The following is a 22,399-nucleotide window of genomic DNA, read 5'->3' as shown; positions in this document are numbered from 1 at the left end:
ATAAGCTAAGCAAGAGTATAATAACCCTAAGTTCAAGCCCCAGTACCAAAAACAAAAGTATTAAACAGGCTGGTTTAACAGCTCAAGGGCACATGAATGAGTTTACATGGGTAAGGCAATCACGTTACCTTTAAGGAATTTTCATATAGTCTAAGATTAAAGAATAGCCATAACTACCTCAAAGTGTTAAAAGCTTTCCAACCTTATTTGTGAGATGTTAATAACTTTAATTCAACCATACCCAACAGACTGAACAGAAAAGCTGCTGAGAAGCCTGAGTTGGATTTAGCCAGATCTTAAAAGTGATTTCAACCCTAACTTGTTACTATTCTCCCTGGATTTTCTTTTCATAAAAGTTAACATAATGAGGTATTATAGCTGGGCACTGGTGGTTCACACTACTCAGGAAGCTGAAATCTGAGGATCATGGTTCAAAGCCAGGGGAAGTCCATGAGACTCTTACCTCCAATAAACTATACAAAATCTGAAGCTGTGGCTTAAGTGGTAGACCACAATCCTTGAGCAAAAGAAGTTCAAGGACAGCACCCAGTCCAGTCCCTGAGTTAAAGCCCCTGGACTGGGGTATGTGGCGGTGGGGAGAGTTGTTCCACTAATGAATAATAGCTCTTGGGGCTCTTGATTTCCTGTAGTAGCAAGGGTTATAAGACCAAATCATTTACTGACTTACAAAGACTTTCTTTAAGAAATTATCTGAACATTTTTCCATTTTGTGTACATCCCTAAAAAAACAACAGAAGGGATGAAAGGGCAATCTGGCTACAACATCTGTCACCTCATTGATCACCACGGTTGATTTGGCTATCTGGCCTGCTATGCAGGTGTCCCCTTCCTCCCTTACCTGTGTGCCCCTCCTGAAACTGCATGCTTGGTTGAGGACGACCATCCCAGCATCTGATCAAGGAGGACTGGTCTTTAGTCAAGGGTATATGAGTAGCTGTATTCTCCTGATAGAAGTTCCAAACAAGCTCTCAACAGAAGGGACAGGAGGGAAAAACAGAGAGAACAAAGGAAGGGGTGACACTGCCCATAAAGAAATGTAATCTTGGAGCTGGGAAGATGGCTCAGTGGTAGAGTGCTTGCCTTGCATGCCTGAGGCCCTGGGTTCGATTCCTCAGCACCACATAAGCAAAAAAGAAAAAAAGCCGGAGGTGGCGCTATGGCTCAAGTGGTAGAGCGCTAGCCTTGAGCTGAAGAGCTGAGGGACAGCGCCCAGGCCCAGAGTTCAGGCCCCACTACTGGACCCAAAAAAAAAAAAAAAAAAAAAAAAAGAAATGTAATCTTTATCTGACCTTTGTAACTGTAACCCCTCTGCACATCACCTTTATAGTAACAATAAAAATATTTATGGGGCTGGGAATGTGGCTTACTGGTAGTGTGCTCGCCTAGCATGCATGAGGCCCTGGGTTCAATTCCTCAATACCACAAAACAGAAAAGGCCAGAAGGGATGCTGTGACTCAAGTGCTAGCCTTGAGCAAAAGAAGCTCAGGGACAGTGCCCAAGCCCTGAGTTCAAGCCCCAGGACTGGCAAAAAAATATTAATAAAAAATAAAAAAAATAACAACAGAAGGCAAGAACTAGAAGAGGTAAATAAGAAAATCTACATTACAAATTTAGTTTACCAAGACTGGTTGCACCCAGTTCTATTGCTGCCTCCTGTGAGGGAAGATAGCAGAATTTCACAATGCAGATCTCAAGAACTCCTTACCTGTCAGCTCTTCCAGCAGTGCTGCTGGGTGGGTTAACATACTGATACTGAAGAAGGGGGAAGAGGTGAGAAGCACAATTAAAGAAAAAGCTACCAGCAAACATTCTGTACTGAATGCCCTCCAAAGGTACTCAATAAGCCAAGTTTAATGACCAAAGTAGGCCTTAGGCTGGAAAAAGAAAATTTCAATTTGAAATCACTACCAAGACAACATAGTTTCTCTTAAATTGTTTATTGGAATATCTAACTCAAAGGAACTACAAAGAATATGCTATAAATTCTGTACATAGTTTATATTTGACATCACATGACAACTACAGACACTAGACTCAGAGGTGAGACTGCAAAGGGGATAAAGGACGCAGGTACGTGGAGGTGGGCAAGGACAGCATCAGCCACGGGTTGCCAGGAGTCAGGTCTCTGCAACCTACATCTCTCAACTCTACATGCTCCTGATACATACTCAGCTCTTCTCTATACAACAGTGAAAGCCTCATCTCAATCCGAATCACTGTCTGTCTCAGCTTCTTTCACATCCACACTGAATTTATACTCCTGGTCACATCCCATATAAGCATCACTCATGAAGTACAGAGTGTAGTTGTGGGCACCTGTGGCTGGGGCCACAAAGTCCAGCTTCACCTAAAGAAAACAGGCAGAAATCAGGTCAGCACAAACTCAGGAAGTAGATCTTACCTGTTCTACCACAGGTAAGGGCAGTGCTGGGCCAGCACACATACTTACCTTGGCCTTTTGCTGCAGGGTCAACCTCTTGATGGAGATGAGGCTATTGGACTTGGCATCTCCAATCACCACCCACCAGCCTTCTTCACGTTTCTGCAATGAACAAAACCCCAGAATTTCAGCATGTACAACTTGATGGCCATAGCCAACTGTGAAAATGGTTACAAAAGTAGTATAATAAAAATTAGTAAGTTTTCTAGAATTCCTTTTTTTTTTTTTGGGTGGTCACAGGCTTGAACTCTGGGCCCGGGCGCTGTCCCTCAGCTCTTCAGCTCTATGTTAGCACTCTTAACACTTGAGTCCCAGCGCCATTTCTGGTTTTCTGGTGGTTAATTGGAGATAAGAGTCTCAGACTTTCCTGCCCAGGCTGACTTTGAACCGGGATCCTCAGATCTCAGCCTCCTGAGTAGCTAGGATTACAAGCATGAGCCACTGGCACTGGGCTAGAGTTCCTTCTTGTAACATAATCTGATATACTAAGGTAGATATCTACCTTAGATAGATAACTCAACAGATATCTCAAATCTTTAAATAGGTAGATCAGTTCATCTGTTGATATGGTGGCTCATTTACTTATTTTTGCATGTAGTGCTTGCCATTGGGTCTATGACTACATTATTAAAGTTCTGCTCTTTGGGAACTAGCTGCTTGGAGTCCCTCAGAGACCCTTATTAAGTACAAGGCATACATGCTACATGGAAAAAAACAAAAACAAAAACAAAAAACGCTTAACATGGAGATGAGCCAGCAGCAAAGAAGATCCACAGCAGGCCTGGGGGGTTGGAGGGAGGAGATACACTTCTAAAGCCTTGCTTCTGTTGAGAAGCCCTCTCTACTGGCCACTCCACTGTCACAAAGCCCATGTGTCCCAACTTAACACACTTAACACCCAGAATCTGTTAACAACTAGTCTTTAGAACTAAACATTAAGTTTATCTGGTACCTGCTGCCAGTCTTCAACTATTCTCCCATAGAAGGATCAGATCTTTTTCCTTGCATTACTAGGATTAAACCCAGGGGCTTGAATACACAGGCATGAGCTCTACTACCTAGGTAAATTCCCAGGCCAAGGATTAAATTTTCTTTCTAGTCATAACAAACCACATAACTGGAGGCAAAGGGAAGTAAAACTGAGTAAGAAACCAACTACGAAGTCCAACTGTCCTGATATCATTTAAAGACATTGCCGGGGGGGGGGGGGGGGGAGGAAGGAGTGGGGTTTTACAATTTTTTTTAGTGACTTATCCCCCTCCAGTATTGAGGATTGGACTTAGGTTACCATATGAACTACACTCTCAGTACTTTTGCTTTTGCCTTTCAGGTAAGAGTCTCTTGTTAAGTTTGTCTGAGACCACAATCCTCCTACCTCTGGTTTCTGGAGAAGATGGGCTAAGAGGCATGTGCCACCATGTGCAGTTCATAAATGCATATTAATCATCATTGACAATACTGCCCAACTGATAGTTTTTAAAGGCTTGAAAGAAAAGAATCTATAGCCCCAAGAATTATTCTCAGTCTTATAAGTTAATTTTGGGGATGGGTGGGCTAGTACTGGGATTTGAACTCAGGACCCTGTGCTTGCTTGTTCAACTGGTACTCTACCACTTGAGGTACAACCTTCTGCCCAGCTTTTACTAGTTATTTTTGCAGAGAGAATCTTGCAGACTTTTCTGCCCTGGCTGGCTTTTGTACTGCTATCCTCTAGATCTCAGCCTCCTTGGTACCTAGGAATCACTGGCTTTGTATGTTTGTTACCACACTACACTTCCCTTTCCAAGTAGGAAATGGAGCCTGTACCCAGGACCACGCAAATTGTTCAGTGCTTTAAATCAACACTGGAAAAACCAGCTGCCAGGACATACCTGTGGAAAGAGAGGAGCAATAACTGGGCCTGTGACTTCTTCTTCTCGCTCTAGCTGCACCAATACCACAACTGGTCCACCACTGCAGGGAAAGCAGGACAGCATGTGAGTGACATGGCCATGACCTCCCCAAACGTGGCCATGCTATGACCACCAGAGAATGGCTCAGAGAATGACACCTGGCCCTTATTGGCTCACCTACGGATGCTGTCTTTATCCACCACTTCATAAGACAATTCAATATTAGGATAGCGGTTACAAAAGCGGGCCACATCTGCAATCTGGCTGTCAGTCAGCTGAAGCAATGCATTTCTTTCTTCATCTTCCATCTCCATGATGTCAAAAACACTCTCCACTCCCTGCAGTGAGGACACAGAGGTCAGGTGAGGAGAGAACACAAATCACAAGCAAATGACACTGGCTCCAAAGAGCTTCTAATCTTAACTTTCCACTCTGGCAGATTACCTAAAGACAGCTCCAGAAAACGCTACTGGCTCAACACAGAAAGAATCCCTTCAAAGGAATTAGAAGTGTCTCCTATTAAGCCTCATCTTCCACAACCCACTCTCCCCCCACCCCACCCAGGATACTTGGTTCTCAGGCTGCCCAGCCCAACAATCCAGGACCATCCAGCTCACCTTGTCTGTGCAACGTTTGATATGCTCTGAAGTGAAGTGTGGCAGCTGCTTCAGATATGAATCCTTGGACCACATGGCCTGAGTGACCATCTGAGCCAGTTCCATGGCTGCCAGAGCAGGGCTGAGCCACCCATTGCTAGAGAGCACATCCACACAAGCCTGAATGAGCCGGATTGCCTGCAGGGGAGAGTACAAGAGCAGGTAGACTTGGAACCAGCCTTCTAAGGCTATTGACCAGACCACCAAAAACCATACCATACTCACACCCTACCTTACTAAGAATTTCCTCCGTGTCAGACTGCAGCTCAGCACTTAGCTGCATGCGGGACAAGTGGGCCTGCAGGAGCAGGTTGGTCTTCACATGTGGATCATTGAACTTGGGATTATTCAGCTTGTGGGGGACTTTCTGAGCCAACTGGAATGTGGAAGAGAAAGAGCTGATGATGAACCTGTGACCTCCCTGGAACAGCTCAGACCAAAGGCACCAACCACATAGCCCAGGCTCCATAGGGGAGGAATGGAAATGATAGAGAGTTGTAGGCATGTATGGAGGTGGAGGATGAGGCTGAGTGGTGTGTGGGATTACTGATGGCAGGATGCTAGGTGCTCTAGAGAACTAAAGTATGTTTTGAAGCCAGTGCTCTCACCTGCCGCAAGAGGTTATCTTCATGGTGGCGGATGGGAATGTTTTCATACTCTGCTGCATTGGAGATGATCTCGATAAGCCCTCGAACTTTGGTCTTGGCATTAAGGGACATGCTGAACAGCTCTGAAAGAAAAGAAAAATTTTGAAGTTCCAAGAGCCAGTTTGGAAAAGAAACAGGGACGAACAAGAACGGCTTGGGCTACACTGTTCTCTCATGATACCATTGCTCTGACAAACATGGAACACTGATAGCACTTATAACACTTATGTCAAGTCTCATCCCAGTGGATTCCAGAGACCCATAAGAGAAGGCTCTACACAAAGCTATGAAGGTCCTCACCAATAGTGGTGTAGTTGATGTAATAGTAAGCAGCTATCATGCCCAAGTTCAGAGGCGCCACATCCATCTCATCCTCAATGCTGATGCATTTAGACTGCTCCAAGTCACTCAGGGTCTGCTCAACCAGCTCTGACAAGTGGTCAGACAAGTGACGATGAGAAATCCCTGTGGAGAAGAGCCATAAGTAGAAGTATTGAGGAGATGTCCAGCAAGGGCTACAAATCCACCAAGAATAGCAGGTACTTCCAGGTCCACTTACCCTGCAGGTTGTAGTAATTGGGGTTCTGTGTCATTCGGCGATACAGGAAGGTCCATGTGAGGTAGTCCACGGCATCCTGCTTGTTCTCAATTGTTTTGGTGACAATTTCAGCATTGAAGTGGTCATGCATACAATGGTCCAAGTGAGATTCTACTGGTAAAGGCTCATATAAAAACTTCTTGAAGAAATCCTATAAATTGGAAGAAGGGAAGTGCTAATAAAGAAGTGTAACATGGCCGGGCACCAATGGCTCATGCCTGTAATCCTAGCTACTCCGGAGGCTGAGATCTGAGGATCATAGTTCAAAGCCAGCCCAAGCAGGAAAGTCCATTAGACTCTTATCTCCAATAAATCACTAGAAAACCAGAAGTGGTGCTGTGGCTCAAATGGTAGAGTGCTCACTTTGAGCTGAAGAGCTGAGGGATAGTGCCTAAGCAGAGTTCAAGCCTCACGACCAACAAATAAAAAAAAAAAATTAATAAATAAAAAAGGAAAAAAAAGAAAAAAGAAAAAGAAAAAGAAGTATAACATGATCGCAAAGTGCAAAGGATAAGGAGTGGCCCTAAATGGAAGAAAACATGTATTTAGAAAGGGTGTTACATGGGCTGGGAAGGTAGCTCTGTGGTAGAGCACTTGCCTTGCATGCATGAGGCTCTGGGTTCAATTCCTCAGCACCACATAAACAGGAAAAAAAAAAAAAAAGCTAGAAGTGGTGCTGTGGCTCAAGTGATAGAGTGCTAGCTTTGAGCTGAAGAGCTGAGGGACAGCGCCCAGGCCCAGAGTTAGGCCCCACGACTGGACACCCCCCCCCAAAAAAAAAAAAAAAAAAAAAGTGGTACAAGCCAAGGAGGCACAGCAATAAGCAATGCATGATGATGAAAGGTAAAACTAACTAGAGAAGAAAGACTTGGGTAATAACATGGAGTCAACCGTAGCAGCAAAACATAATGCAGCAGCAGGGCACTGGTGGCTCACACCTATAATCCTAGCTATTTGGGAGGCTGAAATCTGAGGATCATGGTTCGAAGCCAGCCTGAGCATAAAAGACTCTTTTATCGCCAATTAACTACTCAAAACCTGGAAGTGGCACTGTGGCTAAAAGTGGTAGAGCACTAGCAAAAGAACTCAGCAACAGCACCCAGGCCCTGAGTTCAAGCCCCATGACCAATAAAAAGAAAAAACACAAAACAGGCAGTATGAGTTCTGGGCAATTTTCCTCTTTAGTTGCACAGTAAGATGGAAGGCAAGATGTTTTTCCTAGAGCTGGACACTAAGTATATCATCCATTTTCAATTCTTCTCCACCATGCACATGAGGTTTGTCATTAACTTCTGGTATTTATTTGTATTTTGTATTATTCAAAGTTATATGCACTTTTAAAAATCAGAATTTTTTATTTTTATGTTTAAGATGTTTTATTTCCAGAATAGCAGTTGATTATATAGTGCACAGTTCGAATTAAGAGAAAAGTAGAAAATACGACAAAATATAATAAACTTATTATATGATGTCCTCTTCAAAAATAAATAAATAAACAGAAAGCAAAATTCTGCTTGACTAAGACTTATTATACAAGCAACTGACAGAAAAGAGTAAACAAAATGTTCATTAAAGACATCTGCTGGGTGCTGGCGACTCACACCTGTCTTAGCTACTCTGGAGTCTGAGATCTGAAGATCACAGTTCAAAGCCAGCCCAAGGGGCTGGGAAGGTGGCTCAGTGGTAAAGTGTGTGCCTTACATGCATGAGGCCCTGGGTTCAACTCCTCAGCACCACATACACAGAAAAAGCTGGAAGTGGCGCTGTGGCTCAAGTGGTACAGGGCTAGCCTTCAGCTGAAGAGCTGAGGGACAGTGCCCAGGCCCAGAGTTCAGGCCCCACAACTGACAAAAAAAAAAAAAGCCAGCCCAAGCAGAAAAACTCATGAGACTCTTATCTCCAATTAACCACCAGATAACCAGAAGTGGTGCTATGGTTTAAAGTGGTAAAGTGCTAGATTTGAGCACCAAAGCTCAGGAACAGTGTCCAGGCCCTATGACCAACCGAAAAATAAATAAAGACATCTACCAAAAAGAAGGCTAAAGACTGTTCCAAGGCTTAGGATCTCAAGGTATCGTAAGTCTAGGACTGACCTTTTTGGAGCCTTGACACATAATAACACAGCGCCCCTCATCATCCTGCAGAGGGCGGTTGGCATGGCCTACCATCTGAAGCACATCGTATATGGGGTAATCCACGTAGCTGGTAGCAAAAGAGAGCAAAGGTACATTACCAGTGAGACCACACTTAGGAGCCCTGACTACCTTCCACATTTATTTCATTTGTTCATCATCAATTTATTTTCAAATATAAAGGTCCTACAATTTCTGTTTAAGGTCCATGACACAAAGCTACATACTTACCTGATAAAGCTAAATAACTTCTCTTGAAAACCTAAATGTGTGGGTCAAGTTTTCAAAACAGGAGCTATTTCACAAGTTGCAAAGTCATCTAAGTTAACCCAAACCAAGAAGCCAGTTCAGACATTAAAAATGAACATATACCTGGTACCAGTGGCTGATGGCTATAATCCTAGCCACTCAGGAGACTGACGCCTGAGGACCCAAGTTCAAAGTAAGCTTAATCAGAAAAATCTGAGACTCTTTTATTTGCAATTAATCAGCAAAAAAGCTGGAAGTAGAGCTGTGGCTCAAGTGGAAAGCACCAACCATGATCAAAATAGTTGAGCAATGCTGGATGCTAACGATTCATACCTGTAATCCTAGTGACTCAGGAAACTAAGACCTGAGGATCACAGGCCAGCCCAGACAGGAAAATCCATGAAACTCTTTTCTCCACTAAACTACCACAAAAGTCAGCCATGGCTCACGTGTAAAATACTAGCCTTGAGCAAAAAGAGGACCAGTGACAGTGCACAGTTAAAGTACTGAGTGAAAAATCCCAGGACCAGTGTGCACACGTGTACAGGCACACATGTGCGCACACACGTACACACGTACACACGTACACACACACACACACGTACACACACACACACACACACACACACACACACACACACACACACACACACACACACACACACACACACACACACACACACACACACACACACACACACACACACACACACACACACACACACACACACACTGAACAAGAGTAATAGGTCCTGAAATGAAACTCCAGCACAAAAACAAAAGCAAATGTGGTAGAGTGCCAGTGGCTCACACCTTTAATCCTAGCTACTCAGGAAGCTAAGATCTGAAGATTACAGTTTGGAGCCAGCCAAAGCAAGAAAGTGAGTATCTCCAATTAAACAAAAAACCTGGAAGTGGCTGTGGCTCAAGTGGTGGAGTGTTATCCTTGAGCAAAAAAAAAAAAAAACAACTCAGGGAGCCGGTAATTCTAGCTACTCAGGAGGCTGAGATCTGAGGATCACAGTTCAAAGCCAGCCTGACCCTCCCAAACCTAACAAACCAATTACTAAATGGGCAAGGGAACTAAAGAGGGACTTCTCAGATGAAGAAATAAAAATGGCAAAGAAACACATGAGGAAATGTTCATCATCCCTGGTGGTGAAGGAAATGCAAATAAAGACAACCCTGAGATACCACCTTACCCCAGTCAGAATGTCCCACATCCACAAATCAGCCAACAACAAATGCTGGAGGGGATGTGGAGAAAGAAGAACCCTATTACACTGCTGGTGGGAATGTACACTTATACAACCACTTTGGAAAGCAGTCTGGAGGGTCCTTAGAAAGCTAAAGATTGACCTCCCTTACAACCCAGTCATACCACTTCTAGGCATCTACCCTGAACAACAGGAACCAATATACAAGGACACATGCACCTCCATGTTTATTGCAGCACTGTTCACAATAGCTAGGATATGGAAACAACCCAGATGCCCCACCACAGATGAATGGATCCAAAAATCGTGGTATCTATACACAATGGAATATTATACAGCCATTAGAAATGACAAAATAATGGCATTTGCAGGGAAATGGATGGAGCTAGAAGGAATCATGTTGAGCGAGGTAAGCCAAGAGCAAAGAGTCAAACGGTACATGGTCTCCCTGATAAGTGGATGTTAAATCCAAAATGTTAGGTGATACAACAAAACTAACAGGACTTAAGAAACTAAGAACTCCCACTCATCTGGTCAAACCACTACTAAATAGCCCCATGCTGCTGATCACATGTATGGTGTATATGTGTACACCGTTATATGTTATAGACTGTGATAGACAATTTGCTCCAGGAAAGTTATAATGAGCTTGTGACTTTAAATGAGCATCATTATTCCACAATACTGTGAAATTTGGGAAATTATGTAATCACTTAATCACAATTAAAAAAAAAAAAAAAAAAGAACCTCGGGGAAGGTAGGGAGGGAAGGGATGGTAGGGAGAAAACAATGGAGGGGGTAACAACGCTCAATAGGAAGTGTACTCATTACCTTACTCATGTAACTGTAACCCTCTGTATAGTATCTTTACAATTTAAAAAAAGGGGAAAAAAAAACTAATAAAGGAGCAGATGAGAGCTGGGCTAATTTAGCAACACAGCACAACAGATCAGTGAAAAAATAAAATTAAAAAAAAAAAAAAAAAAAAGCCAGCCTGAGCAGGAAAGGCTGTGAGACTCTTATCTCCAATTAACCACCAGAAAATCAGAAATGGCACTGTAGCTCAAGTGGTAGCGGGCTAGTTTGAGCTGAAGAGCTGAGGGACAGCGCCGAGGCCCAGAGTTCAAGCTCCACAACCAAAAAATAAAAAAGCTCAGGGACAGTACCCAGGTCTTGAGTTCAAGCCTCAAGACCAGCAAAAAAGAAAATGTTAGCCTAGATCCTGAAACTAATACTGAAAACACTTTCAAAAATCCCAGTTAGGAGTGGGGGAGGGCAGGAATAGTAGGAGAAAAACAAAGGAGAGGGTAACAATGTTGGACAAGAAATGTGCTCATTACCTTAATCATGTAACTGTAATTCCTCTGTACAGCATCTTTACAATAAAAAAAAAAAAACTCCACAGTTACCTATATTTGTGAAAAACTGGGTTTAATCTCCAGCACTGCCAAAACAAAAGCCTATCTAGCTATGGTAAACCTTTTCTATGTGTTTCTTTCCTGGTTTGTCTGCAATGTATGTTCATTATAGGAAAGAAGTTTTTGTTAATACTAAGCACCAATTATACTCACGCATGGATCTTGCCATTGTAGTACTGGGTGTCCATGATGATCACCAAGTGGGCAGCCACACTCATGCCCCAGCAGAGACTCCGAGAAGCCACTACCACCTGAATGGCTCCTAAACAGCAGAGGAGAAAAAAAGACAAGAGAGTAGGGCTCCCTGGAGAAATAGCATATTGTCTTATGGGCAAGGTAGTAGCTAATCATGTGCTTCATTTCAAAACTCAAAGTAAGACTGGTTAGGAACAAGGTCTAACAGGACCAAAAAGAACTAATGCAGTATTGTGTGAAGTTGTTCCATATTGTTGGTGTCTTGTTCTGGGACTATTTAAAAAGAAACAATACAATCCTACAGTACAGCCCAAAGCCCAGGGAAAGCAAGACTTGGACTACTACTATATGCTGGCTAACTTGCTAATGGAAACAGCTAAAACTAACTCAACTGGGGGCTTACTCAACCCACTGCAGCACAGTGGAAAACTCCAAATCAGGCAAATTCAAGGATGATTCTGCCAGGAGAATCTACACAGGGGCTCTATTAAAGAGTGCCAGAATGGGCAATACTTGAAATGCCACAGGTCAACAAGAAACATCAGCCAATGTTCTACCATGTGCTACATCTCTAAGGTCTAACCCTAAAGACTGACATCCAACACAGAACCAGGTCTAGTAGCCAATGGTCCTGGACTCTAGAAAATCAGGTTATGAAACAGCACAAGTTTATGTGCCTGTCTGTTTTCTCATCTAACAAGAAGGGATATTTGTCCCACTTATATCACAAGTGTCTGGGGGAATCAAATGAGATAAACAATCCTAACAGTAATGTGAAAATTACTAGTATTCCACCACAGAGACATATCACCCATGCGGTATTCTTACCTGAGCTGAAGAGCTGCTCCACCAGACGTCGTTCTATAGGGCTGAGCCCCTCATGTAGGTAGCCCACTCCATTTAGCAGTGTTTCCTTGAGTGTACTGTCACTTAGCTTCTCCAGGTATGGAATCAGGTCCTTCTCGGTGCAGTGCAAGAACCTGGGTGGCATGGACACTCAACTCAGCTCAGAAAATCCCATCTCCAGCAGACTCCATCACTTAAAACCCCAAACCCACAGCCCCACCCTCAACAGAATATTTTTCAGGGAGACAGGCATCACTTAATGTAACCTATATCCCACCTCTGCCGCTGAATGTCTGCTGCACAGGTGGTGAGGATGTCAATGGCAGTAAGGCGCGTCTGCTTTCGAGATGGGACAAAAACAACGACAGGCTTCTTAGGTGAGTGCTTGGTGATAGCATGGTACACCGGCTTGGCCATGGACAGCAGGCGGGTCTGTGTATGGCTGATGTTGAAGCCCTGGAGTCCAAAAAAGAAATGATACCCCAAGGTCACCAAAGCTGGGTTAAATGGGCATCTCTGAAGCCACCAGGGCAAGGAGAGTGGGTCCTACCTGGATGTGCAACTCCAAGGGCACGGGGCGCACATTAGGGTGGAAGTTGAAGGTGGAGGTAGCACTGCAGCCCAACCAGTGAGCCACATCCTTGGCATTCGAGAGTGAGGAGCTAAGAGCCACAATGCGAATAGGTCGCTCAATCTGGGAGGAGATGTAGCGCATACGAGAGCAGATCACTTCCAAGACAGGCTGAGAAAGAGAGGAAGAAGTCACTCAAGGCCCAGGCTCCCTAACCTCTGCCTGAGTTTCCCTTTTGTGACCATTAAACAGCTTTGAAATAATATAATTCTTCCTTCCAAGCATGAGCTTTTCTGTCTTTGGTTCCCCTGCCCCAACGCAACCAACCTCTACCAAGAAACCATTTTTCTAAGAGGGCAGAATCCTTGGAGACCTGAGCCAAAACACAAGGCCCAGGCCCAAAGTCACTGAGCCAGTCCCTGTCCCTATGTGTGTTCCAAGGTTAAGCCATACCCCATTCTCGCCTCCGATGAGGTGAACTTCATCCACCACAAACAGGTTGATGTTCTGGACATTCTTGCGCTGCTTCCACCGCCGGGAAAGTATGTCCCATTTCTCAGGGGTGCTGATGATGATGTTGCCTTTTCCCAGAAGCTTCAGGTCTGTGCTCGTCTCCCCTGTCAGGAGCACGACCTTCTTGTTGAGTCTGTCCTGGAACTTCTCATACCAGTCCATGTACACCTGGCAGTCAGAGGGAGGAAGATATATAAGCAAGCCACAGTGGGCATTTTTCACTTATTAGGAATTAAACCAAGAGGTCAAAGAATTAAGTGCTACTATGCAGATCTCATACTACTTTCACATTTATTTTTGTTGTTGTTGTTAGTCATGGGGCTTGAACTCATGGCCTATGTGTTGTTCCTGAGCTCTTTTGCTCAAGGCTAGTGCTCTACCACTTTGAGCCACAGCACCACTTCCAGTTTTCTTGTGGTTAATTGGAGATAAGAGTCTCACAGACTTTCCTGCCCAGGCTGCCTTTGAACCACAATCCTTGTATCTCAGCCTTCTGAGTAGCTAGGAATTGCAGGTATGAATCACCCAGCACCTGGCTTCTATTTTTTTTTTTTTTTTCTGGTCATGGGGCTTGAACTCAGGGCCTGGGTACTGTCCCCGAGCTTTCTCTCTAGGCTAATGTACTACCACTTTTTTTTTTTTTTTTTTTGTCAGTTGTGGGGCTTGAACTCCGGGCCTGGGTGCTGTCCCTCAGCTCTTCAGCTCAAGGCTAGTGCTCTACCACTTGAGCTACAGTGCCACTTCTTTTTTCTGGATATAGGAGTCTCACAGACTTTTTTGCCCAGGCTGGCTTTGAACTGTGATCCTCAGATCTCAGCCTCCTAAGTAGCTAGGATTATAGGCATGAGCCACCGGCACCCGGCTGTACTACCACTTTTGAGTCATATAGCACCACCTGTGGTTTTCTGGTAGTTAATTGGTGATAAAAAGTCTCAGAGCCTTTCTTGCCTTAGCTAGCTTAGAACCACGATCCTCAGATCTCAGCCTCCTGAGTAGCTAGGATTACAGTAGTGAGCCACCAGTGCCCTGTTTCTATTTTTTTTAATAAAGTCTTGCTGTATTGCTTGAGGCAGCCTCAAACTTGGGAACTAAAGTGATCCTTTGCCTCAACATCCTGAACAGCTAAAACTACAGGTGTGTACCACTTGCCTAGCTCACACTATTACTTTCTTTTTTTCTTTCTTTCTTTTTTTTTTGGGGGGGGGGGGGTCCAGTCATGGGGCCTGAACTCTGGGCCTGGGCACTGACCCTCAGCTCTTCAGCTCAAGACTAGCACTCTACCACTTGAGCCACAGCGTCACTTCCGGCTTTTTTCTTTTTGCTTATGGGATGCTAAGGAATCGAACCCAGGGCCTCAGGCATGCAAGGCAAGCGCTCCACCCCTGAGCCACCTTCCCAGCCCCTCACACTATTACTTTCTAATCCTGCCCCAGCCTTTAGGTGATAGGATAGCAGAGCTTAGAAAACCTTGATCTGAAATTACAGTTGAAATGGCTTCTGAGGCATGACATATCACATACCTGCTCTGCCAGAGCCTCCATGGGGGTAATGTATACACAACGTCCCTCTGAGTTCTGTAGTAGCATCCGCAGGATGGCAAACTCGGCACAAATTGTTTTCCCGCTGCCCGTGGGGGCCCCCACAAATACATTATCATCACTGTTGTACACGGTGTTAAACACTGGAAACCAAGAGGAAAGGTTGAGCACCAGGAAAGAAGAAACATGCTGGGTGGCAGATCACTTGTCAATAGCAAAGACACCACAAAACAAGAAGCCAAGCTATTGTGCAGAATATATAATGGTACAGTGGCACAGAAGCTGGCCTTGACTGCTATGCTACCTAGCTTCTCCTCCCACAAAACAGATTAGAGGAGAGACCAAATCTAGTGCCGGTATCCAGGACAGTTGTGGGAAGGCAACATAGGAAGAGGCCAGGCATCCTTCTTTGCTTCTCAGAAATCAGGACACCTCCCTCTGCCCCTTCAGCATTCTTCCATTTTCTACAAATAGTCTAACACAGAACATGAGAGGCCAAGCCCTAATATCAAAATTGGGTTAAGATTCCAGTCTGTTTACTAGCTAGTTCAATTGGGGCACCTTATCCATAAAATGAGGTTCTTTGGTACTAAATAATAGTAATCCTCTCAAAGGATTGATGGGAGATTAGGGAAATCATTGCTGGATTCCCTCCACAACATTAATACTTAGAGCCCAGTTCCTGCTCTGTGAATTAGTTGCTACTTATGATGGGAGTGGGAGGCCTAATGGCTCAACACTGGAGCTTCAGAAACAGGCAACAATACCCTGAGCATAAGAAATGACAATAATGCTGGCACAGGGGCACAATATGTAAAAATCCCAGCATTTACGAGGTAGAAGTAGAAAGATTTGAGTTCAATGACAACCTGGAATACAGTGAGACTGTCTCAAAACAAACAAACAAACAAAAAAGACCACATAAGCCGGGCGCTGGTGGCTCACGCCTGTAATCCTAGCTACTCAGGAGGCTGAGATCTGAGGATCGCGGTTCAAAGCCAGCCCGGGCAGGAGAGACTGTGAGACTCCTATCTCCAATAAAACCACCAGAAATCCGGAAGTGGCGCTGTAGCTCAAGTGGTAGAGCGCTCGCTTTGAGCTGAAGAGCTGAGGGACAGCGCCCAGGCCCAGAGTTCAAGCCCCACGACCGACAAAAAAAAAAAAGACCACATAACAACACAGTAAGGCACCATGTCTCCCTAGGAAGATATCCTGGCTTTGAACCACTGAGTAGCTAGGATTGCAAGTGTGAGTCACCAGCATCCAGCTTCTTTTTTTTTTTGGCAGGGGGAGGGGGGGGGGAGAATTAGGGCTTGAACTCAGGGCCTGGGTACTATCCCTGAGCTCCTTCTCTCAAGGCTAGTACACGGTGTTAAACACTAGAAACCAAGAAGAAAGGTTGAGCACCAGGAAAGAAGACAGAGACGGGGAGGCAGATCACTTGTGAATACCAAGGACACCAAAACAAGAAGCCAGGCTATTGTGCAAAGCAAATCTAACACTAAACAAGTACATCTGTGAGAGGGAAATGTCCTGGTGGGCCCCAACAGCCATATTTAGGAACTCCAGGATTACCATGCACTTGAGTGACCCCTGCCACAGAGTACACCTATCTATACATGACCATAAAAGGCCTCCAAGGTAACCCACCAACTACCTGAGATTCAAATACGCACCTTGGGTCTGTATGGGATTGAAGAAAGGAAATTTATCCTGGTAAAGGCTCTCAAAGGCACTGTTTCTCAAAGCAGACACAGGCAAGGGCTGTAGGTCCAACAGTTCCGTTGGAGGTGGGTACTTCTCTGGAAGGATCAGGTGCCGGAAGGAGACAGGCAGCTGTGTCTCACAAGCTGCCAGAAGGGGGGAAAAAAAAAACAGAAAGTGTAGGAAGCAATCCTCTAACAGACTTCCAAAGTACCGCCAAACTGTGAGTACCAGGAACCCTAGGAGGTGTACACTATTCTTCCCCAACAATGGCAAGGCCAGGACAAAGATCAAGAAATCTTTCTACTGTGGGGGGGTGCGAGGAGGTGGTGGTAGGGGGGTGTGAGGGTGGAGAGGGGAAGGGATGGTATGGGGAAACAAAGGAGGAGGCAACAATGCTTGATAAGAAATGTACTCACTATCTTGCCATGTAATTGTAATCCCTCTGTATGGTATTTTTACAATGAGAGAAGGAAGGAAGGAAAGAAAGAAAGAAAGAAAGAAAGAAAGAAAGAAAGAAAGAAAGAAAGAAAGAAAGAAAGAAAGAAAGAAAGAAAGAAAGAAAGAAAGAAAGGAAGGAAGGAAGGAAGGAAGGAAGGAAGGAAGGAAGGAAGGAAGGAAGGAAGGAAGGAAGAGAGAGAAAGAAAGAAAGAAAGGAAGGAGAGAAAGAGAGAGAGAGAAAGACAGACAGAGAGAAATCTTTCTACTGTCCTTGGGAACTCAAAGAAAAGATACTCACAAAGCCAGCGGTCAGACACTACTCTGATGAAGTACTGAGGGGGCAATGGTTCAAAGACAGGTACGAAGAATGTAATGAGGTGCTCATCTTGGGCATACTTGGCCTTGAGTAGAAAATACTCATGGTGCAGAATCACCTCACTGTCCACATCTTCCACTAGAATCCAGAATGCTTCTGATGAACCATGGACCTGCCATCACAAGCACAGGTAAAAGCAAGGTAAGTCACCATGGGGACTCAACACTTCCGACCCAGGACCCTCTGCCCAGCAAGCCTAACCTTTTCATCCCACTGAAAATCTGGAGTGATGGTCAGCTCCACTTTCAGGGTAGAGCGTGTGATGGGTTGTAGATGCACTGACAACTCCAACTTGGGGAACAGGTGTACATACTTATGGATGGTCTTCCCCATCTTCGGCATGCGGATAAGCTCCCCTATGAGAAAATTAGAGAGTACTGGAGCTGTAACCTGGCCAGGGTAGCATATCTGCAAATTGGGCCCTAGTGGCCCCTATGGGAAAGAGGCAGATTCTACATGAAGAAATTAATTTTTCCCTTTAGACCCAAGAACATTCAAAATGTTGAGAACAAAAGTAAGTCTGCACGTCAGGGGGATATAAGAAGCTAGCACAGGCTACTAGGTACAAGGACTATAAACTGGAAACTATGGAAGCTGACAAAGACATATGGGCCAGAGGATAAGACAAGAGCTTCTCACACACCTATTTCATTATGATTCAGGTCATACAGACGCTCAAAAGGGAAGTTTTTCTTCTCTATCTTCTTTACTACTTCCTCTGGGAGTTTACGAAACTGACGCAGAGGACACATGGATTGCCACCTATGCAGGAAGAAGACAAAGTTGGTTCATTCTGCAGGACTGCCTTCATCACAGCTTCAAAGGGTTTACCCATAACCACATAAGATACAATCATTCGAGAAAGACTTTCCAAACTGTGAGAGCAGAGCCAACATTGGCTGGTAGTCCCTCAATTCCCCAGAACACTAAAGGGCCCTGTTCTCTTTTCAACTTTCACCTAGCTTCATGTCACACTTCAGTCATCAGGACTGATGATCAAAGGCACTCTGAGGCTTTTGCATCACACTCAGTCTGGGCCCCAACTCATGGTGACCTGCCACCCATTCACTGGACTCTTACATGCGTTTGTCGATCATCTTGCAGAGATTCAGAGTCTTGTCTGTAAGCTGTGCCCATCCTCGGTTCAAGACAATTTCAAAGATTGCTCGCATCAACCGGCCAGCCGACTAGGGAAAAAAGTGTTTCCATGGTAGACTCTCAAGTATCCCTAGGCCTAACTACCTACAGTTAATACCTTAGGCTCCAATGCAATCATTCACACCAAGTCACAAAGTCCACTTTGTAATTACTCTTTTCTTTTGCCCTTCCAGGCAGACAAATAATAGTTAACATTTTATTAGCTTTGTCTTTGCCATTTCTGAATTTATAAATGAGTCCTGCACCCACAATGGGAAGTCATTTCACTATGGAGAAGCAGGCTTTGTTCAGTGGATCTCCTTGTCAGGACCTACAGAGACAACCAGCAATCCTTTTTCTTCTTCAAGTTTTAGCAAGGATTTATTTTAGTACAACAGGGATAAAGTACGAAGCTACAGAAGGAGAGAAACATTTCCTGCTTCCTAGGAAATGGAGGTGACGATTTCTTCACAGTTTTTCTTAAAGCCTGTCCTTTCCCATATTCAAGATCCATCCAGCAAAGATTCTGAACCACATAGGCACTAACTAAAGCCAGTTAGGACACACTATGCACTGCTTCTAGCTCACTATTTCAAGCTTCCTTTAAGACACACACAGTATACAAGGCACTAGACCTAATAGTACCCTACTCACTTCCCAAGTACAACTTTGTGTTGTACTTGGGAAGTACATACCTGTGTAACATACACCATATCAGCCATAAGTGCAAAGCCCTCCAATTTCAGCTGAGAGATGAAGGCTTGGAGAAGCACATTGATCTAGAAAAAAGCAAAAACAGCCAGTAAGAGGCCAATTACTAATCAGCCCAAGAAAGCAAATTGCATTTCTATTCTGGGTACATGTGCCCACAAGAGAAATCTTCCACAGAAACTAAAGCAATCATAAGACTCTAGGATCAATCTCTAATACCCCATGAATAACTATGAGATTTCCATGCATGAACCCAAACTCAAGGTTCATCTTTGGAAGACTATAAAAACTACCAAGCAAAGGAAAAGATGGGCTCACCTTTGCACTGGGTTCCTCAATGCTCTCCTTTACAGGGATGGGCACTCTCTCCAGCAACTTCTGCAGCTCCAGTTTCTCCTCCTGCCACAAGAAATGGTCAAAAAAAACAACATTAGTCCAAGGAAAATAGAAAAGAGGCCATCTAGCACCTTGGTAGCATGTCCCAACTCCCCTTCCTGGCATGCTATAGGCTCACCTCTCTCACAGTAATGTTCTTGAACTCTGAGGACAACGAGAAAACACGGAAAAGCTCAATCTCACTCAGAGTGGGCTTTAGCAGCTGGTTGTAGGTCTGTACTGTATCATTGGTAATGTAGTAGTGGCTAGCTATGCGGCCCAGTTCAGTCACCTAGAGAGAATGAAGGCTCAAGGCATGCTATTTATTATTAAGCCCCACCCCAACCTCTAACTTGAATACCCAATAGGACAAATGGACAAAATTCTGGTACAAAATTCTAGTACAAAAGACTCTGGCACATGAGGAAGTTGTCAAATAAGCTGACATATAGAAAATTGATGCTCACACAAAAACCAGCTAAATGAGCGACTGCAACTCCAATTATGGGAGGAAAAAAAAAAAAAGGCCAGGCGCCAGTAACTCACAACTGTAATTCTAGCTACTTAGGAGCTGAAATCTGAGGACTGATTCAAAGCCAACCAGAAAAGGTGAGCACTGGTGGCACATGCCTATAATCCTAGCTATTGAAAGATCCTAGCTGAGATCTGAGGACTGTGGTTCGAAGCCAGCCTGGGCAGGAAAGTCCATGAGAATCTTACCTCTAAACCTACTCGGAAAAAGCTGAAAGTGCTGTTTGATTCCTAAGCACCATAAAAGCAGAAAAGGCGGGAAGTGGCACTGTGGCTCAAGTGGTAGAGTGCTAGCCTTGAGCTGAAGAGCTGAGGGACAGTCCCCAGGCCCAGAGATCAGGTCCCATGACCAGCCAAAAAAAATAAAATAAAAGTCTGAGCAAGCCGGGCGCTGGTGGCTCACGCCTGTAATCCTAGCTACTCAGGAGGCTGAGATCTGAGGATCGCGGTTCAAAGCCAGCCCGGGCAGGAGAGACCGTGAGACTCCTATCTCAAATAAACCACCAGAAAACCGGAAGTGGCGCTGTAGCTCAAGTGGTAGAGCGCTCGCCTTGAGCTGAAGAGCTGAAGGACAGCGCCCAGGCCCAGAGTTCAAGCCCCACGACCGACAAAAAAAAAAAAAAAAAAAAGTCTGAGCAAGAGCTTGAGTTCCTCAGTGCAAACCCCCCCATCAGGAAGTGATGCTGTGGTTCAGGTGGAGAGCACTAGCCTTGAGCATAAAGAAGCTCAGGGACAGCACCTAGACCCTAAATTCAAGCCCCAGTACTAGCAAAAGCACAACCCAGGAACAGAAACAAAAACAGTATCAGTACTCAAAAATAAATAATCAAATAAAGAAAGAAGTACCATTTCAGTTCACCAGTACAGTCTAATCTCTGTTCTATCTAAGAGGCAATTATACACAGGAAATTCAAATCAAGGGAGAAAACAATTTCACCTGAGCCTACAACTTTTGCTGAAACCTACACCTCAGAACCCACATGCCACTTACCTGGAAATTGCCTGTCTTCTTGTCATACTTGACCAGATTGTTCTTGTCAAGCATCAATGCAGCAGTGTGAACCAAATCTAGTCGGCGCTGATCCAGCAGGGGATCTCCTTTCAGGTCATCATGAGAGATGCCATAAAGGGTTGGTGACCGGAGCATTCGGATATACAGGTAGGCATAACCAAGCCAGTTCACCGCATCCTACAACAGAGCCACGGTTCCCGCATGGAAAATTGCTGATGTTCAATGAACATTATACTGTCTTCTGAATGCTTATAGTATTACATCAATGAAAGGAAACGGTTCTTTCAAAGGTCTTGGAAATAAGAGAAAGTGCCTACCACAGATCCCAGAAACTTAAACTGAAGATTAGATGGGTGCAGGATGCGGAACCCTGTACAACACAATAAGGATCATCCTCTCCTTTTAATTCAGTCTCTTGAGGTACCAAAGAAAAGGCTTAAAGGCTTGAGAGCATAGCTCTTCCCTACCTTTGCATTCTGGACATTCCCCAGCACGATTTCTGCATTAAGCATGTCAGGCAGCTTTGATACCATCTGGCTCTCAATAGGAAGCTGCTGATTGAGGAGTGACAAGTAGTACTGTAACTCCCCGTGAGAGGTGATGAGTATGCCTTCGCCCTTGGTGTCATACTGGGGCCGTCCAGCACGTCCCAGCATCTAAGGTACAAAGGAAGAATGTTGTGGCTGGACAGCTTTGAATTTTGACTCAGGGATTCTGCGTTGTAGAACTTAGTCTTTGATCTTCCATCTTTCCAATATTCGTGTATTGAGAACAAACTTAAAGGCTCTGTACCTGAAGAATATCCAGGGCGCCCAGCTCTGTCCAACGCCCCTTCTCTGGACTATACACCTGGGTACCTTTGATGATGACTGTATGAGCAGGGAGGTTCACACCCCAAGCCAGAGTTGCTGTGGAAACTAAAACCTGTAGACACAAGGCAAGACAATAGGGACAATAGACACTATTGGAGTTTTAAGAGTACCTGACATCTCTGCCTTCAGAGCCTCTAAAGGAACTGTGTGGGAGTATTATGGTTTGAATATGAAACATTCCCAACAGACTCAGGTTCTCAATGCTTAACTTCTAGCTGTTGATTCTATTTTGTGAGACTCTGGAAACTATAAGTCAAAATAAATTCTTCCTCCCTCAAGTTGTTTCTGTAAGGACTTTGATCATGG

General features: G+C 44.5%; 1 protein-coding gene across 1 annotated transcript in view; it reads right to left on the bottom strand.

Annotated features, from left to right (window-relative positions):
* Positions 1-1,954: 1,954 nt before the first annotated feature.
* Snrnp200 (small nuclear ribonucleoprotein U5 subunit 200) overlaps positions 1,955-22,399 on the bottom strand; it is a 39,714-nt gene continuing 19,269 nt past the window's right edge. The window contains exons 19-45 of the mRNA XM_070013287.1: positions 22,014-22,145; positions 21,689-21,877; positions 21,201-21,398; positions 19,818-19,970; positions 19,622-19,702; positions 19,288-19,371; positions 18,536-18,642; positions 18,099-18,217; positions 17,657-17,811; positions 17,378-17,567; positions 16,611-16,784; positions 14,917-15,077; positions 13,337-13,564; positions 12,863-13,054; positions 12,590-12,768; positions 12,295-12,446; positions 11,425-11,533; positions 8,349-8,457; positions 6,217-6,406; positions 5,958-6,122; positions 5,619-5,740; positions 5,243-5,386; positions 4,972-5,148; positions 4,532-4,692; positions 4,334-4,415; positions 2,472-2,564; positions 1,955-2,369 (exon numbers count right to left, since the gene is read on the bottom strand). Of these exons, the coding sequence (XP_069869388.1) occupies positions 2,226-2,369; positions 2,472-2,564; positions 4,334-4,415; positions 4,532-4,692; positions 4,972-5,148; positions 5,243-5,386; positions 5,619-5,740; positions 5,958-6,122; positions 6,217-6,406; positions 8,349-8,457; positions 11,425-11,533; positions 12,295-12,446; positions 12,590-12,768; positions 12,863-13,054; positions 13,337-13,564; positions 14,917-15,077; positions 16,611-16,784; positions 17,378-17,567; positions 17,657-17,811; positions 18,099-18,217; positions 18,536-18,642; positions 19,288-19,371; positions 19,622-19,702; positions 19,818-19,970; positions 21,201-21,398; positions 21,689-21,877; positions 22,014-22,145 (3,990 nt within the window). The 3' untranslated portion in view covers positions 1,955-2,225. The remainder of the gene's footprint in view (positions 2,370-2,471; positions 2,565-4,333; positions 4,416-4,531; positions 4,693-4,971; positions 5,149-5,242; positions 5,387-5,618; positions 5,741-5,957; positions 6,123-6,216; positions 6,407-8,348; positions 8,458-11,424; positions 11,534-12,294; positions 12,447-12,589; positions 12,769-12,862; positions 13,055-13,336; positions 13,565-14,916; positions 15,078-16,610; positions 16,785-17,377; positions 17,568-17,656; positions 17,812-18,098; positions 18,218-18,535; positions 18,643-19,287; positions 19,372-19,621; positions 19,703-19,817; positions 19,971-21,200; positions 21,399-21,688; positions 21,878-22,013; positions 22,146-22,399) is intronic.

This window comes from Dipodomys merriami, unplaced genomic scaffold, assembly GCF_024711535.1.
Source record: "Dipodomys merriami isolate MVZ:Mamm:240054 unplaced genomic scaffold, mDipMer1.0.p SCAF_90, whole genome shotgun sequence".
NCBI classification, from domain to species: Eukaryota; Metazoa; Chordata; class Mammalia; order Rodentia; family Heteromyidae; genus Dipodomys; species Dipodomys merriami.
Note: the sequence above shows the minus strand (reverse complement) of the source record. Positions and strands in the feature narration are given on the sequence as shown.